Here is a 16,044-nt window from a genome sequence, read left to right on the forward strand (position 1 = left end):
TATATATAAATAGATAAAAAATTATTTATATCTTTGTTCACTACTTGATGAAATCGATTGCACTCAAAGCTTCGAGATTTTAATGTCCGCATAATTATACAATACAGGACATGCAATATACATAGTATCTATGTCTCGTTTATTTATAATAAACTTTTTATATCTAATGAAAAAGATATACGTAGCTCATTATAATTTTCGAGTCACTAAAAATGATCGTATGCTGAAATAAATTTTTCAAATTATCTTATTACACATTGTAAATATGACACACACACACAAATCTCTCCGAAATGAAAGATTACGAGACATACATGTTCCATTAATATTAGAATTTTTTTGGCAACAGATATTCAACAATAAAATTATTCCCGAAAGAGGTAACACAAATTTGATCCTAGTATCTCTCGTATCTATAATCAGTAACACGTGCTTCCGGAGGATGATCATGCGTCCTCGCATAGCCGTCACGCATCGAAAAACAGCGTTCTGTATCTAGCGCGAGTTCTAGCGTTGATTCAGGTCGATCTTTTATTGCATTTCATTGATCGCAACTTCTCGTTATAGCGAGATTTCGTGCGTAAAGAAAAATCGAAGAAAAAAACTTGCGAAAAGCAAAATAAATACTCGCAAATTTTACTGTAATATTTATTTTTTGTCTTGCGAATGGCGTGGAAAATTTCCACATTGAATATCAAAAATTTCTTTTGCATAAAAACTTTTAATTATCGATATCGATACATGTACTGTAATGCTTGTGACATTTTCCTTACTTTTTTTTTTTCAGAATTTAAATAATTAATCTTATGTACTATTCTGAGTTGTTAATTTTTAGTTCTCTTAATTTTACATTATTTTCTTTTACTTTTTTTCTGAAACTATTATATATATATATTTCTATTAGAGTAACTCTTTCATATAAATTGGAATAATGACATAGATGCAATCAAATTAAATAAATTTTACCAATAAAATTAATTTACTTCATAGATATTACGAATCAATAACTCTAACAGACATTTTTTAAATCTAATCGTTAATCGCAAATAGAACCAAATTTTCTTTAATAAGTTTGTTAATAAAATAAATAGTTATTGAAATGTATAAAGAAATTTAAATAACAAATTATTTAACATGATAGATTACAACATTATATTGTATATAAAAAGGCAGAACTTTTGGCAAGACACAGGAATAAAAGAATCAAACAAAAACTGAAAATAATTCCACAGAAAGTGGAATCGGAGCAACAAATCTTCGCCTCACGATCCACGATCGAAACAGATTAAAGATCTAGAGAGATCCGACGTCGCCAGCTACGTCGTCGACTTCGCATTCGCAATCTTGATGACAGTTTTCATGCCGGCGAAAAGAAAAGTGTCTACTTATTCCCGCAATGGTCGAAGACTGCCATCGACTTGCCGCTATCGACGATGAAGAGGACGAAGACTGTCGTCCCGACTTGCAATGATTCGAGGCCGAATCGGGGAAGGTAGACTCTGGCGCCAGTGTTGAAGCGCACAAAAAGAGAAAATCTACTTGGAGACCAACCGGTTATAGAGCTTGGCGATCGACTGTGAGAGATTTCCATCATACATTTCTTTGTAGCCTTCTTCAAAAGTAGGTTACCCGCAGATTCTCGTGATTCAATTAGGATATGCTTGAAAAAGGATCATTCTAAATATCTTCTAAATAATTGAGTACAATTGATAAATAAATAAATAATTTTCGAAAATCGTCAGAAGTGTAAACTTGAGCATTTTCATCAAGTATCATTAATTCGATCAACGGATCTGTAATGTAAATAATTATGTGACTTGCGTGTTGCGGTTGAATCATTATTTTAACTCTAATATAATAAATCGGATGTTCTTTCCGCCTTTTCGTATAGGCTACAATTCTTCTTTTGTATCGACACGTATCCATCCTATCTCATATGAAATATTTCTTCTATGATCGAGTTTTTATCGTTCTCGAAGACTGCCATTTGTCATGACAAATAATTATTTACTTCCATAGGCCGCAGCGATATACGCTATTGAAATGGCGTCGATAAATGTTCGTGCACGGTTTAACGCCATAAATAGAACCGGACGCGGTACGTGCTCGGGAATAAGAAAGCAGAATACTATAAACGAGAATACGGAATTCCACTTCTTTCTTTGTCTCTTTTTTTTGTTTCTTCGCTTCTCGATGACGGCTCGATAATAGTTACAGAGGCAGATTGAGTTGACGTCATTGGGCTTCATTAATGTCGGATCCTGGTACGTAAATCAAGGACGACCGTTTCCTTATCAATGATTTGCGAGAACACGTGGAAGAACTCGCAATAAAAGGTCGATACACGAAACAGCATGTATCAGATTGCAAAATGGAATGCCATTGTTTTATCAACGGTTGCAGTTTACAATGTGCACGAAAGGGAGTGACCGGCATCAATTTGTATGACGACAGCGCGATCAACAGCTGTCATTAGAAAGTGCTGTATATTTCAGTATCCATGAACGAATCTATCTACCGTGATAAATTCATTTACTCGCATTCTATCATTAATTAATATCAAAGATGATAATCATTATTAATTAATGCGAATAATTCATAAAATTTAAAATTTAAGAGTAAAGAATTTGATATTCTTTGTTAAAAAAACAAGGAAATAAAATTTCTCTTTTTGCAACAGCTCTTATTGCGAGCATATAATACATGTGTGTGTTAAATCAAACTTTTATTGATTATATATATATATTAAAAAGATAAAATCAAATTTTATTGTATATATAATAAATATAAATATTATTCTTTCTTCCAATTAATTATCAGATCTCATAAAAATTGCATAAAAATTTTTAATATCTGTTTATATTGACAAGAAGATGGAAAAAGAGGAATTTGAAAGCATTTCGAAAACTCACCTGCGTAAAGTCGGCGCCGATGAAAGCTTGCTCCATACCGATCCATACCGTGATCGGTATCAGTAATTGCTGGTAAGGCTTTTTTAGCTGGTAAGCTGTAGCGGAAAGCAATTGAATGCCGCTTATTTCTTGACTATCCGACCGTCGTTGCTTCTCGCCGTACCTGAAAGACAATTGAGAATTATGTGAGCGTTAAAATGTTCTCTTAACAAGCTAAAATACTATCGTTCTCTGCAATTTATTGCTTTAGTTTAATTTTACGCTTGAACACAATAAGTCTATTTCTAGCTTTTGCGATAGATGTGAACGTGTGGAAACAAAAAAAGAAAAAAATGTACAAGATAATTGATCTGATTCCGGGACGAAGGCGTTCTCATTTACTGGCTTTTCCTGGAAGAATTGCAAATTTTTCATAATTTGATCAATTGTTGTTGAATATGACAATTATCTCTTAATATTTTTGTTTATTAAAATCATTTATATCTGAGAGAGATATATTTATTAAAATTCAAAATTATTCAAAATTTTTATTTTGATATAACTACGTCTATATTATTAAAATCATATTTTTAATAATCAGGGCGGTTATGCTTTACGTTAAACATAATTTTGTATGCAATGCATAAGTCAAGAGTCAGATGAACAAAAGAGCGGGAAATACGAACGAACAATGATGATCGGCTGCCGTTTAAAATATATGATTTTCCGGCAAACTTTTGCGCCGCTATTCGCAAAGAGGAAGAACACGCGCGCGCTTGGATGTGGATTAATGACGACCGAGATTAATTATTATCGTGATTGTACCATCCATGTGCTTATTCAGTGTCCATGCGACGCAAGCCACACGGAAATGGATTGCGCAATTAGCAAACTTCCAATGGTATACATACACTGCCATTGAATGATATCGCGTGCCCATGCCGGGGATTCATTCATCGTTTCGTGTCGCGATTACATGAATGTGAACTCGGACGACATATGAATCGATTCACATTTCCCATTACCCGTAATAAATCAATGACTGAATAGAATAATGATACACGATTTCTATTTCTCTCACATTTTTTGGGAAATAAAAAGTTTATAGATCTATTTAATGTAAACTCTATTTTGCTGTAATATTTTTAAAAATATTATATAAAGAGCGGCATTTAATATTTTATGTCGTGCCAAAAAATTATTGCACGTTTATAATACAATATATTGTATAATATTTTTCTTTTCCTAATATTATATAATAAAAAAGAAAAAAGAATGGAAATATTACATCGCAATTCGCGCGATGGTCAAGGCACTAATCTCTAGTGAGATTGCCGTCTGAAAGATTCACGCGCCACTAAAACCATGTACGCGAACGGTACTTAAATCGGAAAATTCTTAGGAAATTTAAATACATTAAAGTTTGCTTTTGTGTAATATTTTTGCGCGAGGAGATGTCAGAGAGTGGTAGACCAAAGTATTTATAACACAAAAAAAATTTCATATTTTAAGATAAAAAAAATTGATTTTGCTTTGTAAAATCTATTATGTGCGTAAGATTTATTAATATTTTTTATAAATTATTAATTGGATTTTAAAATATAAATCTGATTTAAAAATCATATTAAATACGATGAAAGGTTTGTAATAAAAGGAAGTACGACATATACAGCTCGAAAGAAAATAAATACAAGCAAAGTAATATTGAAGGTCTATATCGTACATCGTAAAATTAATAGGAATGTGGCAGGGGAATGAGACGCACTCTCGTACATACCGCGAAAAAAATCCGACAAATAAAATCCCGATGCTAAATTTAGCTGACAAACCAGATAGACGTAAATCGTCCTAAGGACCCGCGACAAGTTGGGAGCCCGAGATGGTACAGCAATACAATCAGTGCCTTGTCGGTAAATTCACAAAGTAAATCTCTCGATTGTGCCGCTAAACGCTCGATAGCTCAGCGAATATTCTCCACCCCGGAGGACGACATTCCTGAGAACACGTTTGCAGTATTTCTGGGCCCGGCTGAAGCCACGGCCACCGTCTAGATCCGCGAACGTGGTGCAAATCGACACTCGCAAAGACAGGTATACCTCACATGTATTTCTTCAGACAAAAGAAGGCATCAAAACGGGTAACATATCTTCCGCGGCAATCTACATATTAACTGCTCCATATTGCTTTTGAATCGCGTCTTGTCGTTAATCACGCGTGTATTAACAACTTGACAAACGGCCGTGACAGATGACGGGCTGATCGTTCGTCTCAGACATATACCTGACTAAAAACGAATTATTTCGGTAGACGTTACTTTTTTTTTTCATATACTGATTTCTTCGTGGTGGCGCCACGAAGTCGTGTTTCCGCATGTAAGTGCTCGGCGAAATAAAGAGAAATTATCATGATGCGATAGCGAATTATATGATATCGATGAAAGTCGCCGCATGTTAATCCAGATACATAATTCAAGAATTCTCTGACTAATACTATATAGACTCGGTATCGGTTAGTATTGTAACTCTCTTTGATCCGTTCGAGGACCTTGGGGGAAAATGTATTTGATCGAACGTCGATTGAGGGAAATTTTAATTTAATTATCAATATTGCTAACAAAATAATTCTCAGAATTATTTTTATATTTAATTCTGATTTATACGGCCGAATAATTGTTTGCAATTTGTAGGATATAGCCGGTATTTTGCTCAATTACGAATAAGCTTCACTACTCATTATCATTATTTGTTTCATTTTCCGCGTTTTTGTGTCGATCACGTGCAACTTTTTATATCCGGCCGCGCGAATGTTCACATGATACATAATAGTCTATAAGTGATCCTTTTCACCTCTTTCAACCGCAGCTACGTGCTTTTGCGAATGCATATTTCCGCGAGGCTTTCCAACTCGGCACAGACTCGGCCTGAACCGTTATGATTCAACCTTCGAAGCAGCGCGAGTGGAAGATAGCGACAGAATGCGAGACGTTTTGGCTGTAATCCGCGTGCGAATCTAACACGCTCACCTCTCTTATATAAAACTTATCCAATATGCAGATATCACGGACGATGATACCATTACGGCGAACGACAATGAGAGGAAAGAGAGCGAGAGAGCGACAATAACGCGACAACAACGCGATCTTCTTTGGATACTCTGCGGATAGTCAAAGAAAATATTCAACCAAATGTTTGATAATTGATAACGCCACACAAATATGGTTAATCAAACTAATCTGGATCTGATATCAAATATTCTCCTTTTTTTCATGCATGTCTGTGTGTGTGTGTGTGTGTGTGTGTCACACAAATGAAATTCTTAAATTACAAAAAGCGTATTTTATCAATTATAGTATTAATAGTTAACCGATTCAATATTCTCTAAATTTACATAGATGCAACTACTCGTCTTAAGTATAATATATTTTATACTCGCTATATATGTATATAATCTCTTAAATATTTATATAATTTATAATTAATTAAATATTTATTATCCGTCTGAATTGAGAAGTTACAAATTATGCGAAGAGTAATTATGTAACATTGTGTTCCGGAATAATTATAGTAACAAACGCGGCATTTTGCATGAATTATTATTATTCAATTCGTAACATACATGTTGCGCAAGATTAAATTGATTTTACAATAGAAAAGTACTCAACTTATATATGTAGCACGTCGATATATCGATAATTTTATTCACGGCCGCGACGATCTTGTTTTGCGGTTTGCCTTCTTTGACAGCCTGGTAAACATTATGCGGGTCAGGATTATCTTTCTCCTAATGATGTCGCCTGTTAGATTAGCAGCGTTAGCTACTATATAGCGAACTGGCAGCTAAGTATTCGCTAAATAGGTTCGTCGTTTTCTTAAAGCGGTTACCAATGATGCGTTTTATTTAAGGAAAACAAGTGTAAAGCGTCTACATTTTTATCATAATTTTTGCCATAAATTTGAATAATAATATTTATACTGGATATATTCATATATCTTATATTCAAATAATGATATCTTAAAAATCTGTGATAATTAATTCCTTCTGCGATTAATTCCTTATAATTTCGACGTGACATAAAACAGAAATGTATTAATTTCAACTATCAATTCAATATTTTTAAAAGACTTAGTACATCGACATACTTTTTCAATAAAATATATGTATATATATATATATATATATTTTTTTTTTGTTTTTTTAAATAATTAGTTATGTACGTGTGTTGACAACTTTTATCTATAATATGTGTGCATTATAAAGAGTAAATTGACTGCGCAACTAAATTATTTAATTATTCTATTAATTTGATCTGAATTTTTCTCTCTATCATTATATTGTATTAAAACATTATCATTACTAGTTATATCTTGATTTGCATCAAAAGTTAATTTTATAATGCAAGTAAACATGCAACGCATTTGAAACCGGTGAATATCAAAGCGGCTGATATTGGAAATCAAAAAAGAATCAAGTATATATATCTTTATCTTGTGATGCCCCGGTATATGAGTCTATCTATCTACAACCAAAAGCAAATTAGCGGCATGCATATGCGCAAACCGGAAAAAGATATGTATATATGAGCGCAAGGGAAACGTCAGTTTTTCTAACTGCACTGGTATTATGCATGCTGCGTTTCATCGTGGGCGATTATCGAACGGCGACGCGTATCTTCGTAAGCGATCGCATGAATGAAGCGCGGCAGCGCCGTACCATGATGCGTCGATCCGCGGATTACGCAACGCGCAACATCATCACGATCGTGAAAATTCAATGCTCGGAAAGAGAAGTGAGAGAAGACACTTTGATTGACATTGGCACGAGAATCTGCTCCAAGAATCGTTAATAAAAAAATACAAGAATATATTAACAAAATAGCGCACTGAACAAATATGAACAAGTAGATTTTATCTTTTTCTTTTTATATCTGTATGATATTATATATATATATATATATATATATATATAAATCAGTTTTGATAACGTAAAAATATAAGTGATTCGCAATAAAATTATAAAAAGATATGACTAGAATAGCAAACGATTTTTTTAACGGTATGCACGAATTTGTTATTTACACACGATCCGTTTCTTACATTTGCGATAACAGATATACGTTTAGTGAACAAAAGGAATATGTTTCTCTCAGAGCGATAACGAAGAAGTACTATTCTCGCAGATTTAAGCGAGAACACGAGCAGCAAGTGGGAAGTTGTTGTATCGGTACGTGCCGTCGTGTGTCCTAAATACATTCATTTTACCGCAACTACGATAAAATGTATATCTACAGAGCGTCTTTCACTGCGATATTTTCTTTTTGACTACAATATTCAAGATATAAAAAAAAATTTATTTTACTTTATTAATTTATAACGTTGTAAATAATTTAAGATTAAAAAGAAAACTTTAGCGAGTTAAATTCTAAAACAAAATAAATAATTTTAGATGCAGCTTTATTATTTAATAATATTTTTTTTTTAGATTTGATCAATATTTTATTAAATTATATGCTAACAATTCGAAATTGTAATAAATAATGATTTCGCCGAATTCTGCTAAGAATAAACTAACAATACAAAATATAGAAAAATCTATAGTCAAAGATTTTCTAAAATTTATTTCTGAAACACCCTATACCTAGCACAACTGTGAGCGTTGCTTTATCATCGTTTTCTTTTCGTCAGACTAGCATTGTGAGTTTCTCGTTATCAAAACTTGCGTTAACATACGCGTAAATCAGAAGAGGTGCGGCCTTGCGAAAGAACAATTCGCGAACTGCGGCTCAGCGACCATCGTAAATTTTCCCAGCAATTAAAGATGTCTAAGTATAGTTACAGAGTCCCGGATGAATTCGTCATTAGAATGAAAAAAACAAGCGTAATAAGAGGATATCCAAATCCAGCAGGACGTGATAAAATTGTTCAAAATTTCAAAAAATATTTATCAGTTACGGATATTAAAAGAACTAAAACGGATACGTCAAAAAATGGACAGAATTCTGATTGATATTAATTCTTAATATTATATCTATGAGAAATTTCATATTATGTTATATAAAGATATCATCCAGCATTGTATACATTTTTACATCATATATTATTAACTGTAAAATACTGTTATAAAAATTTGGCCTAAAAAGGTAAATATAAATTAAATATAAAAATTAAAATAAATATAAAAAAGGTATAAATAAAATATTATAAATATTATATATATTATTATTATTCATAAATAATATTATAAAGGAAATATTACTATTTAAATTTAAATTTTTAGATATATAGTACTCGTTATTTGAATACAAGAAATTGTATTCGTTAAAATCGCAAAAGTATTGAATTAAACAATAACAGATTGCAGAATCTCGCGCGGCAGTTTACGAAAACAATGAAAATCTGTTGTCACGCAAGCTATAAAACCGTAACGCCGTAATTACAACCGGGAATAAGTCTGATAGTATCTATCACCTATCATCTAATTGCGAGCATAATACCCTATCGTTTGTTCTTTCCACGAAGGAGAGTCCGAACCGACTGATTTACCGGGCGGTCACATTGAATGAAACCTTGATGTCTCACGATGAGAAAAATGTAAACGTATATTTCATCGCGCGTAGATGTCTATAAAAAACAATTCATTAAACGAATCGGCCAAGTGCGCGGACAGGAAGCAAGACCTATGCGCAGGAAGATCTTTTTCTTCGCGACTTTATGGTCAACGGTAACGGCCGTCTTCGATATAGAAGTGTCGTTAATGTTACGTCTACGTTAGCGAGATATCTTTCTATCTCAGCGATGGAAGATCAATTGTATTAATCGCGAATGGGGTAATCGACGTAGTGTGCATTTAACCGAAGTATGTATTTTGTAAGATTTTGTAATGTTGAGTCGCGCAACCTAATCTGCGGCCTGATAATAATTTGGCGGACAACGTATCATTAAGAGTTGCTTACATCCGGACAAACGCGTCCTTGAGCATCTTCCCGTGGCAGGATGAATACGAAAAGCATGATTTTAGCGACGGCAGAAACGAAACGGCAGCTCTATAAACGATATTTGAATATAATATCAATGCTGATATTATTCACAGCATCGCATATTTAAAGTACGTTCATGAGCCAATCCTTTCATCTAATCAATGCCAATGCGATATTTTTTTTACAATCTATTATAAATAGAATTTTATTAATTCCTATATCAAAGTCGAGAGAGAGAGAAAAAAAAAAGAGAACAACTTAGCAATCGGTTTATCAATTTTTTATGCTGATCGACGCCTCTGGATTTTTTGCGATTAGCTAGATACGGGAAGTAATATTAAATGGTAAATCTTAAGTTAATTATCTATCAATAATCGATGTCAAAAAATACAAACATTTTTCCAGTAAAGAGATTATATTTATGTTGCTTTGCAGCATGTTCAAGGATAAATAATGATTGTCGCTAAAAATGTAGTATATAAATATATAATATTATTTATGTGAAAAATTGTACTTTTTTCAATTTGACAAATTTTCTCTAAAATTATTTAGCTAATAATAAGTTATATTGTTAAGAGATTATATAAACAATGTTTATTTATTTCTATTTTTTTTTAAATATATGTCGCATAACATGTGTCTAAACCGACTTATTTCGCACACAAAGGGTTCAATCATTCAATTAAACAAGATGACTCTACAAAACATCGGACTACTTTCAATTTGCAAATGAGAGCCAAGTAATCAGCGGATTAACTTGTCAAATGTTTCCTCGAATACATCTAGAAAGTTGAAAGAAAAAAAAATATTTTCATTAGTATCCACCAGCGACATTGATCTACGCGAGTAGGACGCGAAACCTGTTCACTACAAAGAAGCCTGTAATTGCGCGTTGAGCCAACAATGAAGCCTAATTGCGAAGGTAGAGCATGCCGTAATTATGCACTGCATGAAAGATGACATGCGCGGAATGTAACAAAGGAAGCTGCCTGTACTATTCGTATACCAAATCACCTTATCGGCGAGCACGATCACCGACAATGATATATTTTATCCGTCATTTCGCACTGTGTGAATTGCATAGCTCAAACTGTCATCGTCCGTAGTACAGTCGTTTTATGAATATATGACGACGTCATGCGCGATCGCGTCGTGTTTTTGTCAAGCTGTTCTAAATATAAAGCGATAGTACAATCGAGAAAGATTTTTTTTTCCTCCCGATATGAAGTACTGGGACGTTGTTCTCGCACACAGTATCAACTGTCTGTAAAAAAGCGAAATAATATACATCCCTTTATGCAAAACTTGAGCACGATTACCGAAGTTCTTGTTTATTTACAGATACATCATTTTTTTTTAGAAATCTTTGCGTAAAATAATATTTGAATATTTTTTTAGCTGTTTTTAAATTTGAACAATTTACAAAGTTGAACAATTTACATAACTGTACTTCCCAGGAACAGATTAGAATCTAATTCATCTGATTCATCTGTAAAAACTCGTAACAACTTGTTTGACTCACGTTCTCTCTGTGATACAAGTCACTTGCAGCTATTATACTTGCCGCTCGTAATAGTTACACATTACGTGGATTATCAGATCGTTTGGAAAATCCGGTCCCAAAGATTGTACGTACGTTTTAAACGATCGCTTCTTTCCTGTCATTTTTCAAAGACGGTAAACAAATGAGTTGAAATTATTTTCACGGTGTGTCATGTTTTTTGCGACATTACGAAACCGCAGTTTGATAGACGCGATCCGCGAAACATCAACTCGAATTTCCTCTCCCCTACCATCTCCCTTATTTTGGGATCATCGTAATCATTGCTCTGCTTATGATTGCGAAATAGCGTACATCCGACAGGATGTGCCGGCTGTGGTGATTGCATAACGCTATATACACGTAGCGTGAACCATACTTATTAAAAGTCGGTAAGTTTCTGGACTCGCTCGTTGCGTCAACATAAGTGCTCGTATCCTTCGGCATATCGTAAAGCAGCGTAAATTAAAGATAGAGAGAGAGAGAGAGCCTCTCTAAAATTTTTGCATTCTCCTACATCGACTGTTGAGAGAGAATTTTAGTGCCTATGTCTTGTATTAAATATGTATATTAATGTTCTATTAAAATCCTCTTTTCATATTAAATAGAAATATTAAATAGCTAGATATTAAAGAGCGAGATATATTAAATAATAGAGATATTAATTAGAAATTCAAACTTTCTTAAGTGTCTTTATATTTTTAGACAGAATTATAATTGTGATTTGCTACGTCGAATCATTTTGCATAAATGAAATTTATTTAAATTTTTACCAAAGGATTATTGATTAAAATTTTAAGAAACACATCTCCCATTCCTTCCAGTTTTTTCAAATGCAACATTTATATCTATGATTTTTAATCAATAATGATCCTTTTAAAATGTGAGAAAAATATAGCGCTCAATTTGCTTGGTTCTATTCCCTTTTAAAACGGAACAGACGATAAAATTTTTCCAAGTAAACTTCAATCAGTGCCGATCGGATTATTTGTAGTATATTAGACATTAATGCTTCAATAGCAGTATAAAAAATTATATGATGATGATTAAATTGATTGTACGTATTTTTTCCAGCGCGTATAGATTTGTATGTAAATCCGATCGATTAACATTCGGCGCGTTATCTTCCATCACCGACGACACGCCAAAAAGTAGGTAATCAGGTTCGCCAGCCCCGACTACTCTCTAACGTTTTTTTTTTATTCCCCCCCCCCCCCCACAATGGCTGCTCGTGTGTGCAGCTTGTCCTTGTTCATCTGACGCGCAATTCCACCGCGAAATGTTACGACGATCGTTAAGTCGGCTGATACCTGGCAGGCGATAAAAACGCGTCGCTCTCGAGAGCGATTAGCATCCCCCTCTCTCGGGCAACAACTTTCTTTCCGTTATATTCGGGACTCACCTGGAAAGAGGATCGACGAACAGAGCGACGATTATTACCGCAATGATGACGCACGTAAGGTAGATCGAAGAGATTTCATAGATCTCGGACTCCGGCGGCCGCTCCAGGTTCTCGTGGCCTCCGTTGCCAAGGACGCAGAAATCCGCGCCGCACAACTTGATTTTGTCCCAGCTGGTCGTGCCGTTGCTGCCGCCGCCGCCCCCGCCGCCGCCATGCCCCCCGTCGCTCAGCACTGCAATTTGAAAGTGATCTCTGATTGTGAGTCGTTTCCTCGAACGCGCTCGCGCTTTCACTGCTAAGCTGCTTCTTCGAATTTATTTATATATTATTACTATAATTATAAACAATTTAATCTTTTCTTCATAAAATGTCTCTTTATATTAGTTTTTAATATATAAAATTTTTATATAAAAGAAGAATTATACAAGAAAAAAAAGAAGAAACTATTTTAATATTTTATATTTTCTGTAAATAGAAATTAAAAGATTTTTACAACCATGTATGCTATCAATTCCTTCTTATGCTCTCTTTGAAATTAAATATAATAAAAGATCTATATAAAATTCAAAATTTAATCCCTTAAAGTGTAATATTTCAATATACGATATATTCACTATTTGAACTGTGTATATTTGAGCCGTACTTCTTCGTTACAAAAAAAGATTTGTTTCTCTAGAATCGTAGTTAAAAATAAAAAGAGCCAATTCGAATTATGCAAATAACTCGAGGTAAAAATAATAATTATTTTTTTATATACTTTGCAGAAGAAGGGTCATTATTTTCACGTTAATATTCTAAAGAAAAATCGAAACAATTATTGCAAAATATAATAATATTTCAAACTCAAAAGTAGTATAAGTAGTATAAGCAACATGACATTTTTTCATTCAAGAGCATTAATAAAAAATTAAAATCTACGATATTTATAATTAGTTTTATTTAGCAATCAACGAGAGATAAATTTATTACATATTTTAACATATATGCGGTATATTTTTTGTTTACTTCACTAATTAAAGACCAACGGATTGGAAATTTGATCATTCATCTGTTTATATTTAGTGCATATTTCTCGCAATGCAAATTTATACGGAAATCATTTTATTTTACATATCGCGATCGAGAGGAATAAAATTGAATATCGATGCAATCTACTGGTAACTGCATGTATACCTGAATAAGTAAGAAACACGTAACAATTTATATATTGCCACGTCGGTTATCGCGAAGAATCGCGTGGTAAAGGTGTGCGAGCGGTAAATCGAGAGGTCGACCTATTACGCCGTAACCGGAAACCGGCAATACCGCCTCGTCTCGATCGTCCCGAGAGAGTTAGACGAAGAGTACGAGTGTGAGTTGCTAGACTCTTCGTAAATCAATATTTCATGAGCGAATTTCACCGCTGACGAGACTTTTTCCTAATCGTTTTGCGGACATGCGGTTTGCTAAACACGAAGCTTTACTTCGTCGTTTCACGATCGAAAAATTGATTATGCGCGTCGACGCGTCTTGTAGAGGTAAAACGCCGAACAACGGTGTCACGGTTGTGCTTATCTTCGGTGGGGATATATCGCATAATCCTGCACCTTTAGTCACGGCGCGTGAAGTCGGAAAAGACCTTTGTCGGATGTAAATAGCGGCTGGTTACATCTGATAAATGCCAATTACATGCGATAAACATTTATCGCAACCTAACGTGTTCTGATTGCTTTATTAACGTCGTTAAAACAGCTGTGAAGTCGTTTTACGTAAAAATACTCGCCTATGTACTTTATACACACGCATAAAGAAATCCTTCGATAAACAGAGTGTACCATTTAATGAAGCGTTTTTGCTACGTTTACATTTTATAATTCGTCAAAAAAATTATAGCTATTTTCGATCCGATGACGAATTAATAAAGAATCGTTGAACCAGTCGATAAACCGCACGAGAGCAAAGAGAAGTGCTCGCAAATAACAAGATAAAGAAATTCCCGCACAGCTGTGCAAATGAACGCCTACGCACATGCGTGTTGCCAATGAGGAAGCGCACGACACGCGTTCGAATGTGGTCGTTTGTGGGAAACCTTCTCGAAGGATCTCGTTGGTATTCGACGCGTATTGAGTTATAAATCGACTAGGAGAGCCACGGCGCTCTAAAGTGTAACCATTCCTTTTGAAACGCGCGAATATTTGCAAGAACCGTCGTACACGCGCGTTATTATTAGCGCACGTGATATAATGTGTAACGCAGATATGTGACAGTAAAGACTTTCTTGAATATGTCGAGAGATCACGCAATGCGTTAGATGAGTCGCGGCATGCGTTACGTTGCCGTGAAAAATTAACGCTCGCCGCATTCCGCCGGTTAAATCATCGACCGGAACTACTGACGCGCGATACCACTTTCATCCTCTATCGTCGCGGCGTGCCTGTTACTCACAATTTCGTATAAGCGTTTAAACATTTTCCGAAAGAAGAAGACAGAAACTAATCGATAGCTCTAAACAAAGCGCGTGTCGTCATTCTTCTACGTATGTTAATCCGAAAGCATCGTCAAGCAACGCAACAAGACAAGAACTTTCACTGGAGCAGCGCTAATAATGTTATATCGTTATATTTGAAATCTCGTTCTCATTATCAGTATCAATTGTTAAAAATTGTCTGCTTTTTAACGGTATCCGCCGTTCACATACGAGGAAATAGTTCATTAGAATTACGCGATCTCGGAAGATGTAATTTTATACAATAAATATATGAAAAGTACGCTGAAGATATCCTTTGTCTTTTAATTATCTTTTATTGAGCGAGAAAAAATATTTCGTATTTTCATTATAGCAGAAAATATACTAAAGTTTTTATATCAAAACAAAAATATGATTTTTTATTCATTTTTTTTTTTTTTTAAATAAAGGCTAATAAATAATTTTGTAATTTTAAATAAAATTGGAATAAAAAGATTTTCAATTATAGATTGAATAAACTGAATTTTTAGGTTTAAATTCAAAAATAACAAAACGAGATATATAAGATAAAGAAATTATTGTTTATTCAATTAAGTTTATTTAAGTTTAAAGTATAAATTTTGCTTTTGCTATATTTTAAATCGTTATATGTAATTTTATCGTCGAGACATTTAATATTAAAAGATTGCAATAAATAATGGCCTTCACTTAAATTTCCTATAATAAAACATTGTTATCGAATATGTCAAGAAATACGAATAATATCAAAATTGCAGGCTTGGAGAGACATTT

At 33.8% G+C, this 16,044-nt stretch overlaps 1 protein-coding gene across 1 annotated transcript in view; it reads right to left on the reverse strand.

Annotated features, from left to right (window-relative positions):
- The window catches only part of LOC138943244 (UNC93-like protein), a 49,343-nt gene that overhangs the window by 13,132 nt on the left and 20,167 nt on the right, over positions 1–16,044 (reverse strand). The window contains exons 3-4 of the mRNA XM_070313862.1: positions 12,807–13,038; positions 2,913–3,075 (exon numbers count right to left, since the gene is read on the reverse strand). Of these exons, the coding sequence (XP_070169963.1) occupies positions 2,913–3,075; positions 12,807–13,038 (395 nt within the window). The remainder of the gene's footprint in view (positions 1–2,912; positions 3,076–12,806; positions 13,039–16,044) is intronic.

The sequence above is a fragment of the Polyergus mexicanus genome, unplaced genomic scaffold (genome assembly GCF_030449975.1).
Source record: "Polyergus mexicanus isolate NDT 795.1 unplaced genomic scaffold, iyPolMexi1.0 SCAF_26, whole genome shotgun sequence".
Taxonomy (NCBI): Eukaryota; Metazoa; Arthropoda; class Insecta; order Hymenoptera; family Formicidae; genus Polyergus; species Polyergus mexicanus.